The 21,161-nt window shown below is 38.5% G+C and overlaps 6 protein-coding genes across 6 annotated transcripts; 3 read left to right on the forward strand and 3 right to left on the reverse strand.

Annotated features, from left to right (window-relative positions):
* Positions 1–181: 181 nt before the first annotated feature.
* Positions 182–3,190, reverse strand: PHYBLDRAFT_145505 (C2H2-type zinc finger transcription factor; the record flags this gene model as incomplete). Its single annotated transcript, XM_018431458.1, has 1 exon — positions 182–3,190. The coding sequence occupies one exon, from the start codon at positions 3,188–3,190 to the stop codon at positions 182–184; it is 3,009 nt and encodes a 1,002-aa protein (XP_018292082.1).
* Positions 3,191–3,811: 621 nt separating this feature from the next.
* On the reverse strand, positions 3,812–4,467 carry PHYBLDRAFT_145506 (hypothetical protein; the record flags this gene model as incomplete). The annotated part of the gene is made up of 2 exons (XM_018431459.1): positions 3,812–3,919; positions 4,210–4,467. The coding sequence occupies 2 exons, from the start codon at positions 4,465–4,467 to the stop codon at positions 3,812–3,814; spliced, it is 366 nt and encodes a 121-aa protein (XP_018292083.1).
* A 2,478-nt stretch (positions 4,468–6,945) lies between these two features.
* PHYBLDRAFT_74111 (hypothetical protein) lies at positions 6,946–7,860 on the forward strand (the record flags this gene model as incomplete). Its single annotated transcript, XM_018442983.1, has 2 exons — positions 6,946–7,201; positions 7,256–7,860. 2 exons carry the CDS (start codon positions 6,946–6,948, stop codon positions 7,858–7,860), a joined length of 861 nt encoding a protein of 286 aa, XP_018292084.1.
* A 1,509-nt stretch (positions 7,861–9,369) lies between these two features.
* Positions 9,370–10,458, reverse strand: PHYBLDRAFT_145508 (hypothetical protein; the record flags this gene model as incomplete). The annotated part of the gene is made up of 4 exons (XM_018431460.1): positions 9,370–9,528; positions 9,599–9,763; positions 9,815–10,081; positions 10,138–10,458. 4 exons carry the CDS (start codon positions 10,456–10,458, stop codon positions 9,370–9,372), a joined length of 912 nt encoding a protein of 303 aa, XP_018292085.1.
* A 264-nt stretch (positions 10,459–10,722) lies between these two features.
* Positions 10,723–11,851, forward strand: PHYBLDRAFT_168454 (hypothetical protein; the record flags this gene model as incomplete). Its single annotated transcript, XM_018435870.1, has 7 exons — positions 10,723–10,792; positions 11,069–11,120; positions 11,204–11,271; positions 11,334–11,370; positions 11,445–11,497; positions 11,621–11,651; positions 11,749–11,851. The coding sequence occupies 7 exons, from the start codon at positions 10,723–10,725 to the stop codon at positions 11,849–11,851; spliced, it is 414 nt and encodes a 137-aa protein (XP_018292086.1).
* Positions 11,852–16,069: 4,218 nt separating this feature from the next.
* On the forward strand, positions 16,070–20,971 carry PHYBLDRAFT_168456 (hypothetical protein; the record flags this gene model as incomplete). The annotated part of the gene is made up of 2 exons (XM_018435871.1): positions 16,070–18,247; positions 20,795–20,971. 2 exons carry the CDS (start codon positions 16,070–16,072, stop codon positions 20,969–20,971), a joined length of 2,355 nt encoding a protein of 784 aa, XP_018292087.1.
* Positions 20,972–21,161: the final 190 nt, after the last annotated feature.

The following is a 21,161-nucleotide window of genomic DNA, read 5'->3' on the forward strand; positions in this document are numbered from 1 at the left end:
AACTGTTAGGGAAGTCAGAAAGTGTTCAAGTGAGACAAAGGATTTATTAAGGAAAGTTGGGGGTTGGTTTGAGTAACCAAAAAATGACTTCACAGAAATTACGCAAAAAAATTGATGTTGAGAAGAAGAAAACAGAAGGTTCAAATAATAATTATAATAATAATAAAGAAGTAGCATCATTTTATTCATCAAAAAGAATATTATTGAAAATGAACCAGTAGGAACCGAACTTGCTCAAATTTACAATGTAAAATGGGTTGCGGAAAATGTGCAAATCTAACTTACAAACGAGATTCATGTTAGCAACATCAGAATGCTCATCTGTCATTACAGCCTTGGCATAGTTATTGTTTCTGTCATTATCCGTACGAGGAACAATGCTAAGAAACTTAACAACAGAGCCTGAGACAAGTCCTATACGAGGGCGAGAGATTGGATCATCTTTAAAAACAAACGCGCCAAAACTGTTGTTTTGGACGGCGTCATCTTCAATATCTCCAGTGTCGTTGTTGTCCTTTAGCTCTCTCGAGCCGCCAAAGAAGGTGTAATAGAACAAAGATTCATTGTTGTCCTTAATGAACCTCTCTATTCCAGTTCCAGACTTCTCTCGGTTGCCAGAGCTATTAATCCACGACCCGCCGTCAATTACATGTTGCAATGCTACCTGCTTTGCAAACTTTAGGCAAACATCCCTGGAAGTGTTTTGGCGATTCGTATGAAACAGATGTTCGCGAATATGCTTATTGAACTGTTCGCCCTTTTCTGTTTCATAATTGAGGGCTGGGCCAAAACGAATTATATCTTCCTTGAGATGTGTCAAGTAATGAACTTTCGGCTTGGTGCAATATGCCTTGTGGAGCTCGTTCTTGGTTCCTTTATCGTAGTCAAATAATGCTCTGATCAAGCGCTTCACTGCATTATCTACTCTGATAATATAGTTATCAAAGTCTGATGTCACCTGACGAACGAATACCAGAGAACACAATCGGCCAAGTTCAACAAAGCATGGTATTACAAGGTCTAGCTCATGATTTCCAGAGAATTCTGTAATCAGAATTACAGGAAGTATTTGAAGCAGAACCTTGAAATCTCTACCAAGGAATGAACCACTATGTCTCAAGTTTCGGGTGAACTTTCTTGATAGACCAGTTGATCGCGTGTAATCTGTCAAGAATTCTGAAAGTCTTGCTATTGTGGCTATATCATTCTTAAGCACGACCTTAACCAAGTCAATTACCATATACTTTGCAACACCAAGAAGTATCGTGTGGAGGATTTCCACTGGTGTATCCTTTTCTGGATCAAACGACTGCAATTCTAATAAGCGGCCAGTCGAACGATCTCTAAAGCTTATCTCGTTTGCAGGCGTGTTCATTCCAATTTTCGGAGCATTTGGGATCTCAGTGTCTCTGCCAGGTAACGAGTTTGCAAGAACATAGTGCTCTCGAGTTCGTCTCTCATGGCACTCACAGAAGTAGGACAAGTCCTTCACAAAGTCTTTTGCACGTCTAAGTTCGATGTAGCATCTTCTGCAAGGAAATGTGGTGGCCGGCCCAAGCAATCCGCAAAGTTCCGAATGACATGGCGTGTCAGCCTCAATCCAAAGGATGGGAGCAACAACCAGAACATACTCATTGTCTTCAGCGGAGAACATTTTTACACCTTTCTCGAGTTTCTTAAAGTCATCAACGATTGCTGGCAGAAGAGACATACCATTTGCACCATCTTTCTTAGGGATTGTAGAAAGAAACTGGATGTTTGCTATCGAATTTCGATCCTTAAAAGGCAAGGCAGCGCATCTCATTAACCAGCTTTCAAACGGATTGTACTGCTTTGAACGATTGCCGGAAGTGTCGTCTGTAAAAAGGATGATTGAAACAATCCTAACTTTGTAAAACACTGCATCGCGATCTACATTACCGGGCAAAACAGAAAGAGGCATAGGCTTCTTCATTGGATGAACTCCAAAAAGAAGAAAGTCATGAGCAGGACTCAATCTGGTAAGGCTACTTGAGATACTGTAGTAGTGATATCTTTCAACAGGAGTGGTGTCAACGTGAGAGATCTGCTCTACTCTAAGATCGGTAACAGCAACCTCAACGCCATAGCATACAATCGAAATCGCTCTGACCAGATACCCTCTCGCAAAAATGTTTTTATTTGCCGTGTGGAACGATTCAACCAAAAAGCGGATGCTGCAATCGTTTGTCTTCAAGTAAACGATGTTTCCAAACCAGACATCTATACCATTTACAGTGTGCATAGGCTGCTGAAAGAGATGGTGGGTTCTCCACTTTTCACCTTGTTCCAAACAGATCGATTGGTTTGGGGTACGATTGGGCATGGACGAGATCAACTTGGATTTCTTTGGGTTTGCCATAAGAAATCTCAAGTGGTCGGACAGAAGGTTAATGTGGGCGAATGCGTTCCCATTTGATCCAGGTACTGATATTCTTTGTGAAGGAAAGACAGGCATCTTGGACTTCTTTCTTGCCTGATAATTTAAAAGAGCATCCAAATGAGGTAACTTAAATGTTCTTCCTATGGGAGTTTCTTGCTGGATCTTAATGATCAAGTTCATCGCAAGCAGTATCTTCTTCAACATTCGCTGGGAGATCATGTCATTATCCCCATCGATAAAAGCGAAAAGGATCATGGTTTGAAGATCGCGAAAAGGATAACAGCTTGTAGGGTCATTTACAGCGCCAATTGTCTCAAAGACTTCTTCCGGGATCTCAGAGTCATCATCGGTCATTGATACCTCATCAGCAGCAGCAGCAGAAGAAAACATGTCAGAGAACGCGTTGAAAACTGGATTACTGTTCATTTCAATATCAAAGAAATTATCGACAATATCGTTTTCCTCGTCTATAATGTTGTCTTCTTCATCCCCGATACTGGAGGAGTCATCTTCGTCACTCGAGTAATCAAATGCATTAGCATCCGGAATAGTGTTCTCGACTATCAATTCGGCCTGCTTGGGTTCGTCGAGTACAGTATTGGTTGCCATTTGATTACTTATATGGTGAACCTTCGAATGCCTTTTCAGTAACCAAGGCTTTTCGAACTCTTTTTCGCATTCAGAGCAGGCAAAAACACCTGAATTGATGCTAAAGTTAAGTTCGCCTTGCCTTTTAGGGGGGCGAGTCTTAACGATTTTATATGTTTCTTGTCTTGTATTCTTTTGCATAATAGTAAATTGATTGTAAAAACAAAGGGGGGAAAATGACTTTGCGAAAATAATTGAATTTATAAAATGTGGAAAGATCGATATTTAATGTCAGCGGACCAATTAGAATTTTTTTTACTTCTTTTCTTTTAAGAAAATATCGCGTGTTTTTGTCTTCTTTTTCATTTTACTTTTCCACAAAATATTTATTATTTGCATGAGCTTCCATTTGTAAGATATTCCAGTATGCTTATAGTATTTATAGAAGCAGAATTTTGCTTAAAGACCGTAAGCTCAAAGGTATTTATGCTATCAAAGTTTTTTATGTCATTGTGTTTATTAATCATACAATTCTAGTTTATAAATTAGTTTTTCATCATCTCGGTAAATCAATAAAGAGGTAATAACTACATGTTCCTCTTACAAAGCAACAGAAGACTAACTATTTACTCCTCACTTGCAGAGATTTGGCTGCCTTTTATTGCAAATGCCTTAATAGAGTCAAAGGTAAAATTCTGTTAAATATATATAACTAAGTTTAATTACTAATTATTAGTTCTTCTGCTTTAGCTTTTCTCGAAATTCAAATCTTTATGCTCTTTGGGTTTATTGGAATTTCTGGCACCGGGTCTCTTGAATTAGCTAGGCATAGTAGTTTGCAGCAAACCAATCACGTAATTTACAGGCATAAGTACAAACAGTTATACTACTAGTGTTTCTAGTGGTACGAATATACTGGTGTGCTACTGCCTGTGGATTTTATGGTCCAGTCTAGCTTTTTTTTAGCCTAATTTTTTTCGAAAATAAAAAATAAATTTTTTACAACCCAAAATTATTTGAAACAAATTAAAAATTTGAACCATTTTTGAAATTGTGCAGTACATTTTTTAATCGAAATCTATTGGCCGAGAGTAGTCCCCCCATCCTCCCACTTTTCAGTCCCCCAAAAAAATGAATTTCCTGTTATGGGCAAAATTCGCCCCATATACAAGAATCCTTTTAAGGAACAAGATTACACAAAAAAATCTGCTGTGGTGTACTGCGCCGGCTGGGTTCGAAAATGAAATTTCTGAAAAGTTTTTTTCAGGTGCACTCTGAGATCCTAATTGCTTCTGCAGATTAGCAATTGTTGTTCTAGCATGGTCTAATTCAGTGGTTAGTCTTGCATTCTCTGCTGCAAGTCGCTCCAACTGGTCGGTTCTGTTTTGCACATTCATGATTTGTGCCTGCAATGTCGTCAGGAATGAGGTAAGCTCGGTTGGTAATCCCTGCATGTTGCCGATTTGCAAATTGGCCATTGGGATTGAGAATGCAGATGGCGTGATGTTGTCTGATTGAGCTGAATTTTTTTTTTGCTGACAGCTGGGATACCAAGGACAAGGACTGCACTACTTTTGGCAATGGGAGGTACGTTTTTCGTGATGGATGGATCGTTTTGCGTAAAGATGTTGATGGATGAATACACTTTATATGTGGATTCGTCAAAAATAAAATTTTGGAACCAGGCAAATAAAACGCTTAAGCGAAAGAGCAGTGGGGGATGTAGCTCAGATTAAAGATTATTTTTATTAAGGAGATATTGCTGGCGATCTATAGATCATATAGCCTCCCAAGTACAAACACTGCAAAAGGAGGGTGGATTTGGTCGAATTTTATTTTTTGAATTTTGGCAAAATTTGGAAAAATATTTCAAACACCATCGTTTTTCAATATATTTTTTTCTTGAGATGGGAATTCGCAATTTTTTCTGATTATATTAAATAAACACAGATACAAACACAAATATTTATTAATTAGGCAATAAATCGCACAATTGTCTTAAAAAATATATATTTCGATTGACTTGGCAGAAAAATAAAAAATAAAAATAAAATATTAAATGTTAAATGTAGTATTTAATTATTTTTCTGGAAGGAAAAACTTGTTGTTACAGATGCACCTAATTTAGACTCAATAATATTTTTATTGCATTGCAAAAAATACTGAATTTTATTAGAATATAATAATGTATGATATATGACTTATTTTTAATAAGAAAGTATATCAAAAAAAATTGAAAAAAAGAGCAAGAATTGATGTCATAAAAAATACAAGAAAAAGAAAATCCAAAAAAGGCCACTTGCCAAAATGAGCGAGAATTGATGTCATGTTAAAAAAACGCGGAAGAGAAAAACTACGCCATTATATCAGTGATTATTAAATTGAAGCCCCATTAATAATCAGGCACACTTTTTTTAAGAAAAGATCACTGCATCAAAATCCATTTGTAATTCTTACTAATAGGGACGGTAAGCTCAATGTAGTCAATGACATAGTGAACAAGATATATCAACTCATTATTAATGACAAAAATAAGAGACATATAAAAGATGAAAATAAAATATAGTATACACCTCTTTATTATTTTATTATTATTAATATTATTCTTACTGTTATGAATTCTACAACTAAAACCTACACTGCTATGTGTACATGTTCATCATGTACCAAAAATGCAATTGGCGGAATTTTGCAAAATGCACAGACCTTTAAGCGTCATAATAATGCTGATAAGTTATTAGACATTGGCCCAAAAAATCGAGGTAAATGACATTTGAGTAGTACGTGCATTACTGGATAAATTGTAATCTAATATTTTTTTTGTTAATTATCAGTTAATACAGAAGTTGTCGAAGAAGAGACAGACGTTGAGATGGTAGATGTATCTGAAACATCGATTGATTGTGAGTATAAAATTTCTTTTTAATAAATCATAATTTAGATAGCTAATAGTCTGGTTTTACTATAGATGAAGACAATTATTCTATTGTATCAGCCGAAACTACCGTACAGAGTGTACCTTTTTTGAGAGAAGACGAGATTTTTCAATTCGAAGAGTCTGATGTCGAGACAACATCATTGGCTTCTGACAATGACGATCCTGATTCAAGCAATGAGTCTGAAGATGAGAGCGAAGTTGAGGTTGCCGGTGTTGAAGATTTTGAAGACATGGTTGCTTCCGGTATGCATACATTTAAAAAAGAAATATACATAAATTGTGTTACAAATAATTAACAGAAATACTTGCCTTTGTAGTTGCTTCTTTGAAAATTCATGAAATGTCTCAAACAAGCCAATTCATGGCTCTATTTGGCGTTATCTTTCAGGCGTTTTACTTGGTTCAAGCAGGTGGAACTGCTATGTTGAAATTCTTCTGCCATCTTCTTGTTGCCTTTGATAAGGATACCGATCTCCCACTCACCATTGATGCATTAAAGACTATGACCGGCTTCAATTTCATGACAAAAAGCATCGTCAAATACACCGTCTGCAACAAGTGCTTTGCAATTTACCTACCAGGCAATCGCCAACCAAATTGCACATTCGAAAAATTCACAACCACACCACCAACATACTGCGGAAATCCTCTTTTCTCTGACACCGAAGCTGATCGCGCCGTCCCTCTCATGGTTTTTCCATACAACTCGCTCAAGAATGCATTGGCACAGCATTTCGCCAAACCTGGGTTCGAGCATCAAATCGTTCAATGGAGATCAAGGGAAACCGTAAACAGTACCTTGTTGGACATCTATGATGGTGCAATGTGGTCTGAGCTCCTTGATGAAGATGACGAGCCTTTTGTGAATCACGACCATTCTTTGATGTTGACATTGAATGTGGATTGGTTTCAACCGTTCGAGGGTCGTACACATGCAAGTGGGGCCTTGTACCTGTCAATGAACAACCTGCCTAGGGAAGAAAGAATGAAGCCAGAAAACATTATCCTTGTCAGTGTCATGCCTGGTCCAAAGGAAGCGAAGATCGACCAGATGAACAACTTCTTGGAACCTCTGGTAGACGAGCTGGTAGAGTTATACGGCGGCATAACTATGAAAACTCCAGAGTTCCCCAATGGTACTAGTATCCGCGCTGCTCTTATGTGTGTTGCTTGCGACATACCTGCTGCAAGAAAGACTGCTGGATTTACAGGATTTGCAAGTACAAACGCCTGTCACATATGCAAGCGTCATTTCACTGTTGTTGCTGGAACAAGTAAGATCAATTATTCTGGATTCGATCATGAGAACTGGGTCTCCTGAACAAAAGAGGAAAATGCAACCGAAGCTGAGATGTGGTTCTGCGCAGAATCTGATGCAGAGAGAGCTGTTTTGGAGAAGCAGCATGGCACCTGTTTTTCCGAGTTGCATCGCCTACACTACTTTGATCCCGTCCGATGCACAATTGTTGATCCCATGCACAATTTGTTTCTTGGGACAGCAAAGCGTATGATCAGTGTTTGGAAAGACCTGAGGTATCTCCCAACTGCTGTTCTCGTCCGTATGCAACGTCTTGCCGATGGTATTCTTGTTCCTCCTGGGTATGCCGTTTTATCAACAAAGATCGAATCTGGTTTCCCATATATGAAGGCAGACGAGTGGCGATCGTGGTGTCTGATTTATTCGTTGGTGATACTAAAAGACGCTTTGCCTGAAGACGACTACAAAAACTGGACTCTCTTTGTAAAAGCATGCCGAAAGTTGACCGGTCCTTCAGTCACATATTCAGAAATTGACAGCGCACACCAGCTCCTTGGAGAATTCGGAAAAGAGTGTGAGACTCTTTATGGAGAGAGCAGCATCACGCCAAATATGCACTTGCATATGCACTTGCGTGAGTCAATGCTTAATTTTGGTCCGGTATACGCATTCTGACTGTATAGCTTCGAGAGATACAACGGCAAGTTGAAGAACATCAAGACGAACCGTCGCAATGGTCTTGAGGTCACCTTCATGAGAGTCTTCCTGGAGAAAGCATTCATTGGTAGCTTTCTTCGAGCGTATTCTACCAATCTTTCATCACCACTGATAGAGTTCCTTGAGGGGGTTGCCCAAGTAAAATCAAATTCCGACAGCTCTTCTCCCTTGAATTTGGATGCTGGCCACCCTCCTGCATTGCCATTTAGCTTAGCAATGTTCCAGCAAGCTGCTACAAATCCATGGTACAATGTCACCGGAAGTGAGGCCTTGCCCCCGACCACATTGCCAATCAAGTTGCAGCCTTTGACTATGATGAAGGATGATCACTATCAGTGGTTATTTGAATTCTATGTCAAGGCTTACCGGAGTACAAGTGTTTCCTTCTGTGTGGTAGGGAGAATCCCAATTGGTGAGGATGTATTTGTGAACAATCGGATTCAAAAGGTGAAGAAGATTTCGTTGCTGGGGCAAGAGTACTGCAGTGGTGAAAAGAAGAAGCGCGGGTCTTTTGTGAGGGTATTGTTTCTTGAGAGAACAAATGACGATGTATCTGAATTCCCTGGTCAAATAGAGTATTTATTTACTCATACCATCAAGATCGGTGGAGTCAAAAGAGTGTCAACATTCGCATTCATTAAATGGTTTCCCGCCTACCATTCAAGTAGTCATCAGCCATTAGCTGATCAAGGTCTGCAGTTGTGAGACAAGGGATTTATGGAAGAAGATGCTTTGTGCATTGTTCCAGTGCATCGTCTGCATTCGTGCTTTGCGTTGACTACGCATAAAATGCAGAGTGGGATGCAAAAGCACCTGGTTATTCCACTGCCTAGAAAAGTAGTCACATAAAAAAATAAATAACAACTATTTAGGTTACCAGTATAAATAATTATAATAGAAGTTTTTTTGACTGTAAAAAGGTTTAGCTTTATTTATCTCTGTATTCTTATTTAGTTTTAACATTACTTCTTTATTAAGTATTTAAAAGAGCAATAGTAAATTATATTACCAGTTTTTTTTAACTATTAACAAATAGTAAAAACCATTATTTATTTCTCTTGCTTTTATCAATAATATAAAAGACAAAAAAACTTGTATATTTAATACCCGACATTTACCATTTTCTTTGCCTTTATTACATATTCTTGCTAATATCGGTATTATAATTTCCAATAAAAAAAAACGAGGATAAAACAATCAGGGTTATATAATTAAATAATTGCTTTGTATATATATATTTTTTATTAATTGGCTTTAAAATAAAATAAAATAAAATAAAATAAAATAAATAATTTATTATTTTGATTTTTGATTTTGTCTTTTTCTTTTTCCTTTTATTTATATATTAATTGCTTCTCATCTTGACAATACCGCCTGATTATATTTTACCACTTCACCCCACATTATTCAACACAATCAATAAAAATCATTAAAGTACTATATGCACTTTGTAAACAAAATAACGATTTATTGTTGGCGTGTGTGAATCCAAGCAGCAACATGTGCCTTTTTCTCATTCGATAACTCAGTGTTTCTCAAAATAATTAGATAGACAGAATTGCCAATGACGTCTGGTCCCTTGTTAGCAAGTCTCTGTTTCTTCAAAACAGTAAAGTATTCATCCACCTGCATTATAATATAAATACTTTTGAGTTAGAAGTATTAAAAAAAATAACTTTTATCATGAGAGCCTTACCAAGAGATGTCTATTTCTAGGAGTATATCTAGTTTTATTTTTCTCCTCATCTGACTCAATATCAGACAACATGTCATAGTCCAGAAGGTCAACGACAGTCTCACCAAACTTAGACTCAAGGTTTGCCTTGTCAGCTAAGTGAATTGCCTTGTAGTCTGCAAGAATCTGAAAAAAAAAGTTAAAATAGTTTACACAAAAACTGTTGACTATACTTACGTTTCTCTTTCTGGACCGGCGTCGAGAAATCCGATTTTGTCGAGCTATCTTTTCTGGCAAAGCTTTTGCCCTTTGAAGCATATACAAAATATGTCTTCGGGTTTTCTCTTCCACAACTGCAGACGAAACAGACTTTACTTCAGCTTGCTGATGTGTGTAGCTCTGCACTACATCAGCAATGGGACGGTTGGATGTCGAGAAGGCGCCCTCATTGACTGTCAATGGCATTGTTGCCAGAACTGCTCGTGTTTGAGAACGGATCAATCTCTGCAAAATATAATGTAAGTAACTTTGCAATATTCTATTACTAGTATATATCCTACCAAAACCGTTGGAAGGCGGTACTTTATATATTCTCCTGTAGTAAGAGCCTGACCGATGGGACTATGGTTCGAATTGTTATTCTGGCCATTGGTTGCTCCCATGTTGTGGTAGACCTTCTCCAGAAGTGAATGAGATTCATTCAGTCGGGTGCTCATGGTGGACAAAGTGGACAGGACAGTACCATCTAGCTCTGCGCTAACTGTCAAGCTGGGAAGAATTTCCCGTTGTCTTGTGCTTGCTGCTGTCCCAGTGGTTTGTTGAACAGACTTTTTTGTAGTCGTCTTTTTCGTTTTTTTGGATTGCTGCGTATTAGAAGACATGAATTGAGATATTTAAGGCTAATGAAAGAAATGGAAACAATGTGAATACTTTAATAATTAGAGTCGGGTTTCTTTAAAATAATAAAATAAATCAAAACATACGTAAAGGTGGAAAGTAAGGCACCAAAAGATTATTTTTCTGATGATGCTCTTTATAGCATTTTGCTCTCTATATTATACTTTTCTTTATAAGCCGACTTGGAAAGGCATTTGTAATAGCTTACATCTATTACAAAGATGTGAGAGATTATGGTTTAGTACGTAATGTCTTGTCTCAATTGGGATGGGTTGAATGACTTTCAATTTGCTCCATTGATTCTATCAGTTTCTCAGGGTCAACGGTCATAAAATTATAATTTTGAATTTCCCCCATTTTTTTTTTTAATTTTTTCTTTCTTCTTCTTTACTTCTTTCTTAATGTCTAACATGGTAAGCATCAACTCACATCAAAGTTTCAAGACCTAATCATCTTGTTGTTTTTATTCTAGCATGATACACTATGCTTTAAACCACCAAGTCCTTCTTAACTGCCTCAAAAATAATGATAAAAAGGTAATAAAAATATACTTGAATATTTATTCACGATTTATGTATTAATTATTCTGCTTAGATTTTTCTGGCCCGTTAACAAAGACATATACCTTGGGAGGGTTTACAAAATGGTATGTTGTATAAGTATTAACGTGCACCTTCAAGATACAACTTGTATTTATTATTTTTCTTATGTATACCATACACTCTATAGTCACTGGTCTTTATCTCGGTCCTCTTTTTTTGATTATACACCGACTCTTATTCTCTACAGACAGACAAGTAAGTAAATAATCATTCTACTTCTTTGTATGTAATTCTAATGAAAAGAAATTATTTTATAGATAATATCTCCATTTTCCGCATGCTGCATCTTCTATTGTATTGAATAATTGGTAAGCAAAAAATAGTCTGATACTCTTTATTTCATTCTAATAAAAGATTATATTTTATAGACAATGTCATTGTATTTTGTGTTTGTCAACTCTTCTGTTTTCTGAACTGTCTGGTAAGCAAACCATAGTCTTATTTACTTTGCATCGTATTAACAAAAGTTATTATTTTTATAGACAATATTACTATAATTGAGACATTTAACTAAAACGTTGATATATCTATCTTTATGTTAAAGACATCCATCTGTTCTCATGTTTAACTTTATTGTAAGTACATTCATATTTTTTAAATAATCTGTCGCTCTCAAATAAATATACCTAGAACATTCTTTCTAATCCACCCTATAATTATTTTTTATAAAAGTAAACAAACAGGCCAAGAAGGCGTGCCGCAGCAAGCAATGGAATACAGTAGGGGTCGATTGCACCAGGGGTGGACCAATGGATGTTCGAAAGGAATAACATAGTATCCACTAAAATAAATGACGGCATCGAGTGTGATGTTTCTACCCAATTGCAACAGAAGACGATTAGTGATGTAGACGAATAGAAACAGCTAGAAACAATAAGAAAATTTTTTTAAACCAATAAAAACCTTTAAAATGACCCATAAACCTCTAAATCTTGACTAAATCTTGACCAAATCTTGACCAAATCTCTTCTTTAACAACCCATATATAGTAATAAAAAGATGTTGAATGTTATGTGCTGTATTTAAAAAAAAACCCCAAAACCAATATAAAATGAAAAATCTGCGGTCTGATAAAAGTGCGTCTATATTTTCACGACCAAAATATATCACATAAAAGTATATCACACTTTTTCTTTTTGCGTTCCTAAAATTCAGTATACTAATTGTATTCATTTAGCTCACGAATTTTAAAAAATTGGCATCATAAATTCCGATCGAATTCATGCTGAATTTTATTCATTCAGACAGTATTTGGTCAAGATTTAGTATACTGAATTGGCCCTCCTTTTGCAGTGAAAAGAAAAAGATAAAAAAAAGTCCAAAAGGATCACAAAAGACAAAAAAAAATGAATAGAAGAAGAGAAATAAACAATACTAAGCTAAAAGACTGAACCTGCTCTCCACTTTGCAGCTGTGTAAAAAGTTGTAACAGTGAAAGAGAGGAGACAGAGTTGCAGATCTAGAAACATTTCATGAATGAGAAGACAAAAATAAGAAGAAAAGAAGTAAAAGAAAACAGATATTAAATTATTAGAGCTAGTGCCAGAGAGAACCATGATTGGTTTCATGTGTGTAGTTGCCATTAGGATTGCATAGCATGTCAATATGCCATAGTATTGTAAGAAGAGCTTTCCAATATAGAGGGCTTGGATGTGTAGACGAGATTGGTAGTGCTGATATAGCAAAGTCAATGATGTTGTCTTCATCTGTGGGTGGTGCTGGAAGTTGAGAGAACAGCTGAGATGGGATTGTGATGCAGAATTGGAGATGGCGTCTTGAAGTATGATCAAAGCCACATGCACACTCCTTTGGCTTACCAGGCAACCAGCCCATTCTCCAACGTACTAGACGGCCACGTTCTATGCGTGTAGCAGGAAGAAACAATACAGGATCAACTTCAAGAAGAGGATGGCAAGCTTGGATGAGAATCTTAGTGTTGGTGAGACGAAAGTGAGCAAACTTTTCTTGTCTAAAAGACTCAAAGTGCTTGGATAGTTTTATGCGGCTGGAGCAATTAAGATCAGGGGGAATGCTGGCAAAAAGAGGGTTTGTGTGAAGAGTGGATAGTGTTGATGCTTGGAGATGATGAGAATGGAGCAGAGAGAGAAGACAACCAGAAGGAAGAGTGTGTGCCCGAAGACAAAATTTTGTTTTGAGAATGTCAACGCGAAAAGCCATACTGGGCAGGTTGCAGATATGTTTCAAGACTGCAGTAGATGAAGTTGCATGGCCACCAACAATCATTCGCAAGCATTTATCTTGAATTTTCTCTAGAAGTAAAACATCTTTTTGCAAAAGACATGTGATTGCAAGACCATACTCGAATTTTGGTCGTATAAAGGTTTTGAACAGACGTGAACTTAAGAGCAAACTGAAACCAGATCTACATGCACCAACAGCAGTAAGAGTTGCCATAGCAGCCAATGCTCCAGAACGACGATGAGTGACAACAGACGGTCCAAAGATGCCTTTGTTACAGAAAGGTATACCCAAGTATATAAACTCATTTACTGCAGGAAGCAACTCGCCATACAGAGAGATAGTAGAACGTGGTAAAGATCGTGAAGGAGGATAGAGTACAGCACATTTTGAAGGACTCCAATGGTAGCCAAGCTGGAAGGAGTGTTGGGCAGCAAGGTCAAGCATACTCTGAACATCAGTGACAGAGCCAAAGATAGCAACATCATCAGCAAAAAGAAGACTGTTAATGGCAGTAGGCAAGTGAATGTGTTGAAAGTCATTCACATCTGATGGGGCAAGAAGAGAATTGTAAGCATCCAATGAGGAAGGAGAGGTTGATGGGATATGTGTTGAGGTGAGTGGTGATGCAACTGTGCGGAGTATTGGTGGCAGGGAGTTGATATAGATTGAATACAAATGTGGACTGAGAACGGAACCTTGAAGGACGCCTGTGGTGGGAGAAAAAGAATGAGAAGAGAAGTTGCCAAGAAGAACAGATATAGAGACATTATCAAACATATTGACAAGAAGTCCAAGTAAAGCTGGTGGTGTGTGACGTCTAGCAAGAGCATCCCAAATGACTCGTCGGTCTACTGTATCATAAGCTGCCTTTATGTCTAAGAATGCAACAACAGGATAATGGTGATGGCGGTGGAAGTGTGCTTTCATGAGGTCATGCAGACAGAGAGCTTGGTCCATGGCACCACGTCTAGGACGGAAACCACCCTGAGCAACATCCAGAGGAGGGGAAAACTTGTGAAGCACTGGAGAAATACACATTTCCATCAGTTTCCGCACAACAGAAGTTAGTGAAATAGGTCGATAGTTAGCAGCAATTGATGGATCTCCCTTTTTGTAAATGGGAAAAACTTGAGTCTGACGCCAAATAACAGGTACATATGACCATTGCCAACAGATGGTGAACAAGAGTGAGAGTAGTGGAGCAATTTGTGGTCGAATTACTTTCAACATTTCTGCTCTGATGTGATCTGGGCCTGGTGCCTTGCGGTTAGGCATAAATTGCATGCATCCCTCTACCACTGAAGAAACAAATGGCGAGTTGGCAGAGGCAAAAGGCAGACTAGTACTGTGAAGAGGAGGAGGAGGACGCTGATCTGGGAGGATACTGCCACTGTATACAGATGCAAGATGCTCACACATAATTGTTGCTGCTGTTGCTGGTCCATCACTATGTTGAAACATGTGCTGAGGCTGCCGTCGGCGTTTGAGTAGCTTGATCTTTGATGTTGCTTTGGAAAAGTCTTGTTCCATTGATTTGCAGAAAGCATGCCATGATTGGCGCTTAGATAATTGCACTTGATGTCGGAATTCTGCCTGCGCTTTGAGATGCTTATCCCACCAATGAATTCTGTCTATACCACATGCACGGCGCCATTTCTTGTAGCAGAAATTGCGGTGCTCTGCAGCTGCTTGAAGTACTGGATTCCAGAATTTTTTCCAGTGGGAAGGACGGGGAGGACGGTTGCCAATTGAGCTACTTAAAGAATTATAAATGAGTGAGTTGAATTCATCAGTTAGTGCATCAATTGGTGGACGTGAGGAAGGAGGGTGTTCGAAGGTCGATTGCAAAGTGGATTTGAGGTTGGTGGAATTAGTGACAAATGTGTGGGCATATAGTTTGAGAACATCAGGTTCTTGAAGACGTGAGAGGTTCCATGTTTTGCGAGATGGTGGTGGTGCATGTGATGTTGGATTGATGGCATATGTAAATGAAAGTGAAAGCAGACGGTGGTCAGAGTTGAGTGAGAGGTCGGTATGAATGTTGAGAGTGGCATTGGTGAGGGACATATTAGTGATAAACAGATCAATGATACTGCTTATCTCCACATTTTGGCGGAATGAAATGAATGTAGGTATGCATGGTGAGAGCTGGCCATTGACAACAGTAAGAGCACGTTCTTCTAACCATTGACAAAGAGCAAGACCTCGAGTGTTAGTAGCATAGTCTGTGGTGATCCAGACACTCGGATGTTGGATTTATCACATATAAGAACATATTCATATTGGGATAGCATAGTAGCTATCATCTTGTCAGTATAAAATATATATAAACGATTAAGTAATCAGCCCAATAATTATTACAGTTAGTACTGTAGATAATATCTTAAAGATTGTTAAGATAATTATATCATACTGCCGGGTAAACTGTGTCAGATCGATATGGAGCTAATTTAGTAGGAAGTCCTAAAGCTCTAGTATAAAAGAGAAAAGAATAGCTAAGAGCTAAAGAAGTACGATTTATGACTTGATGTCATAATTGTAACACCGACACTAGTTAAGCAGTAAATACACTCTAATAACCAAATATAGTAAAGGAAGAAAGCCTTAAGAAACTAAGACGTAATGACAAGAGCAGATTGTGTTTTCTTATAAAAAGGGACACTTTTTATTTATGAATAAAGACAACTTATATACAGTCTCAAAGTATTTCTATACGTCTCTATTATCAAATATTTTATTTTTCTATTGTTTCGTACCTGAAATACCACATTTTTTACTTTGAATTCTCGAAATGTCTCAACAATCCGCTGTCAACTCTACTATTGTTTCTGGTGAAGAAACCGCCCGTGTCAACTCTGGTGTCATTACTCCTCCTTCTGCTGCTGGTTCTGCCGACCACGATGGTGATACCGTGATGACTCCCTTGTGTTCTGAGGACAGTGCCTTTGATTCTGAAGAAGGTTCTTCTGGTTCCGATGCTGGCCGTTCTGGTTATGAGGGTGCCAATTCTCCTCGCATCTATTTGGGTAACTCTGGAGTCAGAGTTAACAACAACCTTGTGGCCACCGTGGAAATGTTGCTGGCTTCTGCTGAGGAGGACCTCAACACTAAGAAGGGCAACTACTATGCCGCTCTAGGCCACTACTTGGGTGTTTCCAAGAGGGATCCCACCTCTACTGCTGCCAAGTCTGCTTCCAAGGGTGCCAAGGAAGCACAAGTACTGTTTGCTGAGGCTGAGCAAATCCTCAAGGACCTCAAGGCTTCCACTGCTCCTGCGTCTAAGCCTCATGACAAGAGAAGCACTCTGGTTCCCAGTAACCTACCTTTTCTCCAGCTTCGTTCTGAGGGTCCTCTGGTGAAGGCCAACCGCGATGTGTTCGATTCGGTGTATGACTTCTGCCAGGAGTTTACCACAGTCCTGGAAGCACACTCTCTGTCCTTGGATTCCTGCTGGGAACGTCTGTTGCCCACTTGTTTGAACAAGGAAGAACGTTCTTGGTTTGAGGACAAGCTCAAAGGCAAGGCCTACAACTGGAAGAAGGCCGAAAGTATTCTTCTAGATCACTATGACACGCCGTTCCATAAGTTCCTGAACATGGGTCGTGTCTGGTGCATGAAACAAGGCAAAGGAGAATCCGCTCGTTTTTTTGGTGCCAAATTCCAAAAGTTCCGCCGCCAGGCCTCGTTGGACGATGGTGTTCAATTGGTTCTCTGCTTCTGGTGGAATCTGCGTCCGGAAGTCCGGGAAGCTTGTCTCATTCCTTTGTCAGCCAACTATGGCACCAAGATGCCCTCAAAGATTGAGGACATCATCTCGTTGGTGAGTGTGTCAACAAGTGACTCCACTGCTTTGTTACATAATCCTGCCAATGGTACTGCCGCGTCCTCCTGGAGTTCGTTTGCTGCTCACAATGGTGCGTCCTCTCTCTCTGCTGGTTCCAACAAGGGAAAGAAAAGGTCTTTCTCTCGCGAGCGTGGTTCTCAGTCTCCCAAGAAGGCATGGGACTTCAAGAAGGCGATGAAGGATGGCATCTGTTTCTCATGCAAGGCTCCCTGGGTTAAGGGACACTCCTGTCCGGAACGGGAGAAGTACTTGACAAAGGTGTCAAGGATGGCAGTCCGCTCCTCTGCTGGTAGACCAGCAAGAGCTTCCACTGTGGTTGAGGGGAGTCCCTCGTTGTCTTGGTCAGAGTACCAAGACAACACTAGTGCTCTGGCCAAGATGGCATTAGATTGTAAGTACAATCTTAAAGACATGGTTATTAAAAGAGATTTTAAGAACATGAGCACTAATATTACCTTTCCTATTTTGGCAAATAATTCCATTAGAATCATCTCCTTGTTGGACTGTGGGGCCACGTTCAGTTCGGTGGACAAGAATTTTTGCTTGAAGAATGGAATAGCCATTAGTTACATCAATCACATTAATAAAGATTTGTTGAACAAAAACAATGTTCATAAGTATTTTATTCGTTTGGCTGATAGCAATACCCAGATTAAAAGAATCGGTACTTGTGTGATCAGTGTAACTTGCAATAGTAAGACTATTCAACGCGAGTTTGAAGTGATGAATTTAACTAATAGTCATGAGTATGATTTCAGTATTGGTACTGATTATATGTCTTCTCTTGGTATTGGTATTTATGGTTTACCTTTATCATATGATGATGCTGATTCAAGTGAGGAACGTAGAGAAGCCGATAGACGCTTCAACAATAAGAGTGATCTTCTTGAATCCATTGAGAGAGAAAATGAACGAAAGGAAAATAATCCGGCTGTAGGTCCCAAACAGTTTGAGAATGCTATGGATTATATTCGACCGTTCATTAAAGACAATCAAGATATTCCTAAGGGTTCGTTTTGTACTATACCTGAAAGTGTTGTATGTTTGGACACCCCAGAAAATGCTACGGCGTTCAGAAGCCCTTATCCCATTCCTTACAAGATGCAAGGTGTAGTGGATGAACAGGTGAAAGAATGGCTGGACAATGGTATAATTGAAAGAGCGTCTGCAAACACACAATGGAATACGCCTTTGACTGTTGTCAAGAAGACAAACGGTAAAGGAGAAATTACTGGATATCGCGTTTGCCATGATCCCAGATTAATTAATTGCCTGTTGAAGTCAATTGATCGTATGCCTTTGCCATTGATTGGTGAATTGTTTGAAGATTTAAAGGGTGCGAATATTTATTCCACTCTGGATTTGAAATCTGCGTTTAATTCTTTGAGGTTGAACCCAAAGGACACACACAAACTTAGTTTCACATGGCGTGGTGTACAGTACAAACCTATTGGTACAGTGTTTGGTATAAAGCATGTCAGTTCACAATTTCAAAGAACTATGAGTATAGCTTTGGAAGGACTATCTTTTGTACGGTTTTTTGTGGATGACATTGTTTGTGCAAGCAAAACGTTCGAGGAACACAAGGAACACTTGAAGCAAGTGATTGAGAGATTAACAAGGGTCAATTTGAAGTTGAATCCGAAAAAATGTCATTTCTTTCAGAAAGAAATTTATTTGCTTGGTTTTCATATTTCACCTGAAGGAATTACAATGGACCGCAGAAAACTTGTTAATGTTCTTGAATTTCCTCAACCAAAGACGGGTAAAGATATCCAAAGTTATTGTGGGTTGATCAACTATTTTAGAACGTTGATTCCGAATGTATCTTCCATTATGTCGCCACTAGATTCATTGAGAAATGAAAAGTCGATTACCCATTTATGGACAGATAAGCATCAAACTGCATTTAATAACTTGAAAAAAGCACTTTTGAGTGATCTGGTGTTGTCGTACCCAGATATGAACTCTCCTTTTAGTATCAGCTGTGATGCATCTCTTACTGGTATTGGTGCAGTGTTGTATCAAGTCAAGGATGGCAAGAAAAAATATATTTCTTTCGTGGCTAAGAGCTTATCCCAAAGTGAAAGAAAGTATTCTGCGACCAAAAGAGAATTACTAGCGTTAGTATTTGCACTCAAGCGTTTTCACAAGTATGTCTATGGTTCTCACTTTACCTTGTACACGGATCACAAGGCATTGACATATCTTCACACCCAACGTGTTGCGAATCTGATGATGATCGCATGGATGGACACGATTTTACAGTATGACTTTAAGATCGTTCATTTGCCTGGTGTTTCGAATGTGCTTCCTGATGCGTTGTCACGTTTATCTGAAGAGACTGAAACATTATCAAATGAACTGGGTGGGGATAGTGTGGTTAGATCCATCATGAGAAATAGTGCTGTCACTATGGAACCGCTACCAGACATCTTGAGTGGTGAGTACTTTACTCCTCCCACAGAAAATGAAAGGAATAAGTTATTAGTTGAAGAACATTTGAAAGGTCATTTTGGTGTAGAAGCTATACTACATGCCTTAAAGAGAAAAGGTATCTATTGGACCAGCTTGAAGAGTCAAGCAAATGATCTTATACAATCGTGTATACAGTGTCAACGTCATAATATCACAAGAAAAGGTTATAATCCTTTAAGACCTGTGACTGCAACACTTCCTGGTGACAGTTGGGGAATAGATCTGGCTGGGCCATTTACAACGTCGACTAGAGGAAATGAGTACTTGTTAGTGATGATAGACATCGCAAGCAAATTTTATGTATTGCGTGCCATACCTGATAAAAGGGCAGCTACGATTGCGTTACAAGTACTGGACGTCATTAGTACATGGGGTCCGATAAGAAAGTTGCAGAGTGATTGTGGACGGGAGTTTGTGAACTCGCTGATGACATGTATAAAAGAGAATGTTGGTTTTGAACATGCGTTGATTTCGCAGTACCATCCTAGAGCTAATGGTGCAAGTGAAAGAGCTGTCCAGTCGGCAGTGAACACCATTAAAAAACAAATAGTTGGTAATGTCGCTGATTGGGATCAGAAGGTGCCATCTGCGCAGTTGTTTTTGAATAGCAAGTATAATGCTAGGACTAAGAGTACGCCATTCTCATTAATGTTTGGAAGGAATCCAAATGACTTTGTCGATTTTAGTAAAGAAAAGGATAGTGCAACTGCTGAACAGATTCAGAAAGAGTTGCAAGAAAAAATTAAAAGAATGACTGAGATAGTCTACCCTGCCGTGTTTGAACACGTAAAGCATGTCACAGAAAAGCAAAAGGGACGCTTTGATGGAAGTCACAAAATGATAGATCTGGTTCCAGGAACCACGGTAATGATTTTGGTGACAGAAAAACAGAATAAATTAGATCCGAAGTATAAGGGATTCTACACTGTTGTTAGAAAGACTGCTGCCAATACTTATGTATTGAAAAATGAAAAGGGATTTTTAGAACCAAGGAATTATCCTCCTTCTTTATTGAAAAAAGTTTCTGACAAGGTATTAGAGCAAAAGAATGACTTTTTTGAAGTCGAAGCAATTATTGGGCACATAAAAGATGACAAGAACAATTATTTGTATAGATGCAAATGGTTGGATTATGATGAGTCTCACGATACCTGGGAGCCAGAGGATCATTTTACCGATCCTAAGTTCATAAAGGAATACTGGCAAAGAATTGGTGAAGCTCCAGAAGGTATCAAAGACATCAATAAGGCCAATAAGAAATTATTAAAGGATATGAAAGTTGCATATTCCGCACCTAAAGAAAATTCAGGTACTAAAAGGAAGAATTATGCAAAGACAGCTTATCAAAAGAAGAAACGCAGTAAGGTCTAAATAAAGAGTTATTTGAGCACCACAGTACTCGTTTAAAATAAAAAAAAAAAAAAAAAAAAAAAAAAAAAGAACAAGCTGATCAGAAGAATTGCATAGAGTACTTGAACGGTATTTAGTTAATACCTGGGTGGGGATAATGTGGTGATCCAGACACTCGGATGTTGGATTTATCACATATAAGAACATATTC

The sequence above is a fragment of the Phycomyces blakesleeanus genome (assembly GCF_001638985.1).
Source record: "Phycomyces blakesleeanus NRRL 1555(-) unplaced genomic scaffold PHYBLscaffold_10, whole genome shotgun sequence".
Classification (NCBI taxonomy): domain Eukaryota; kingdom Fungi; phylum Mucoromycota; class Mucoromycetes; order Mucorales; family Phycomycetaceae; genus Phycomyces; species Phycomyces blakesleeanus.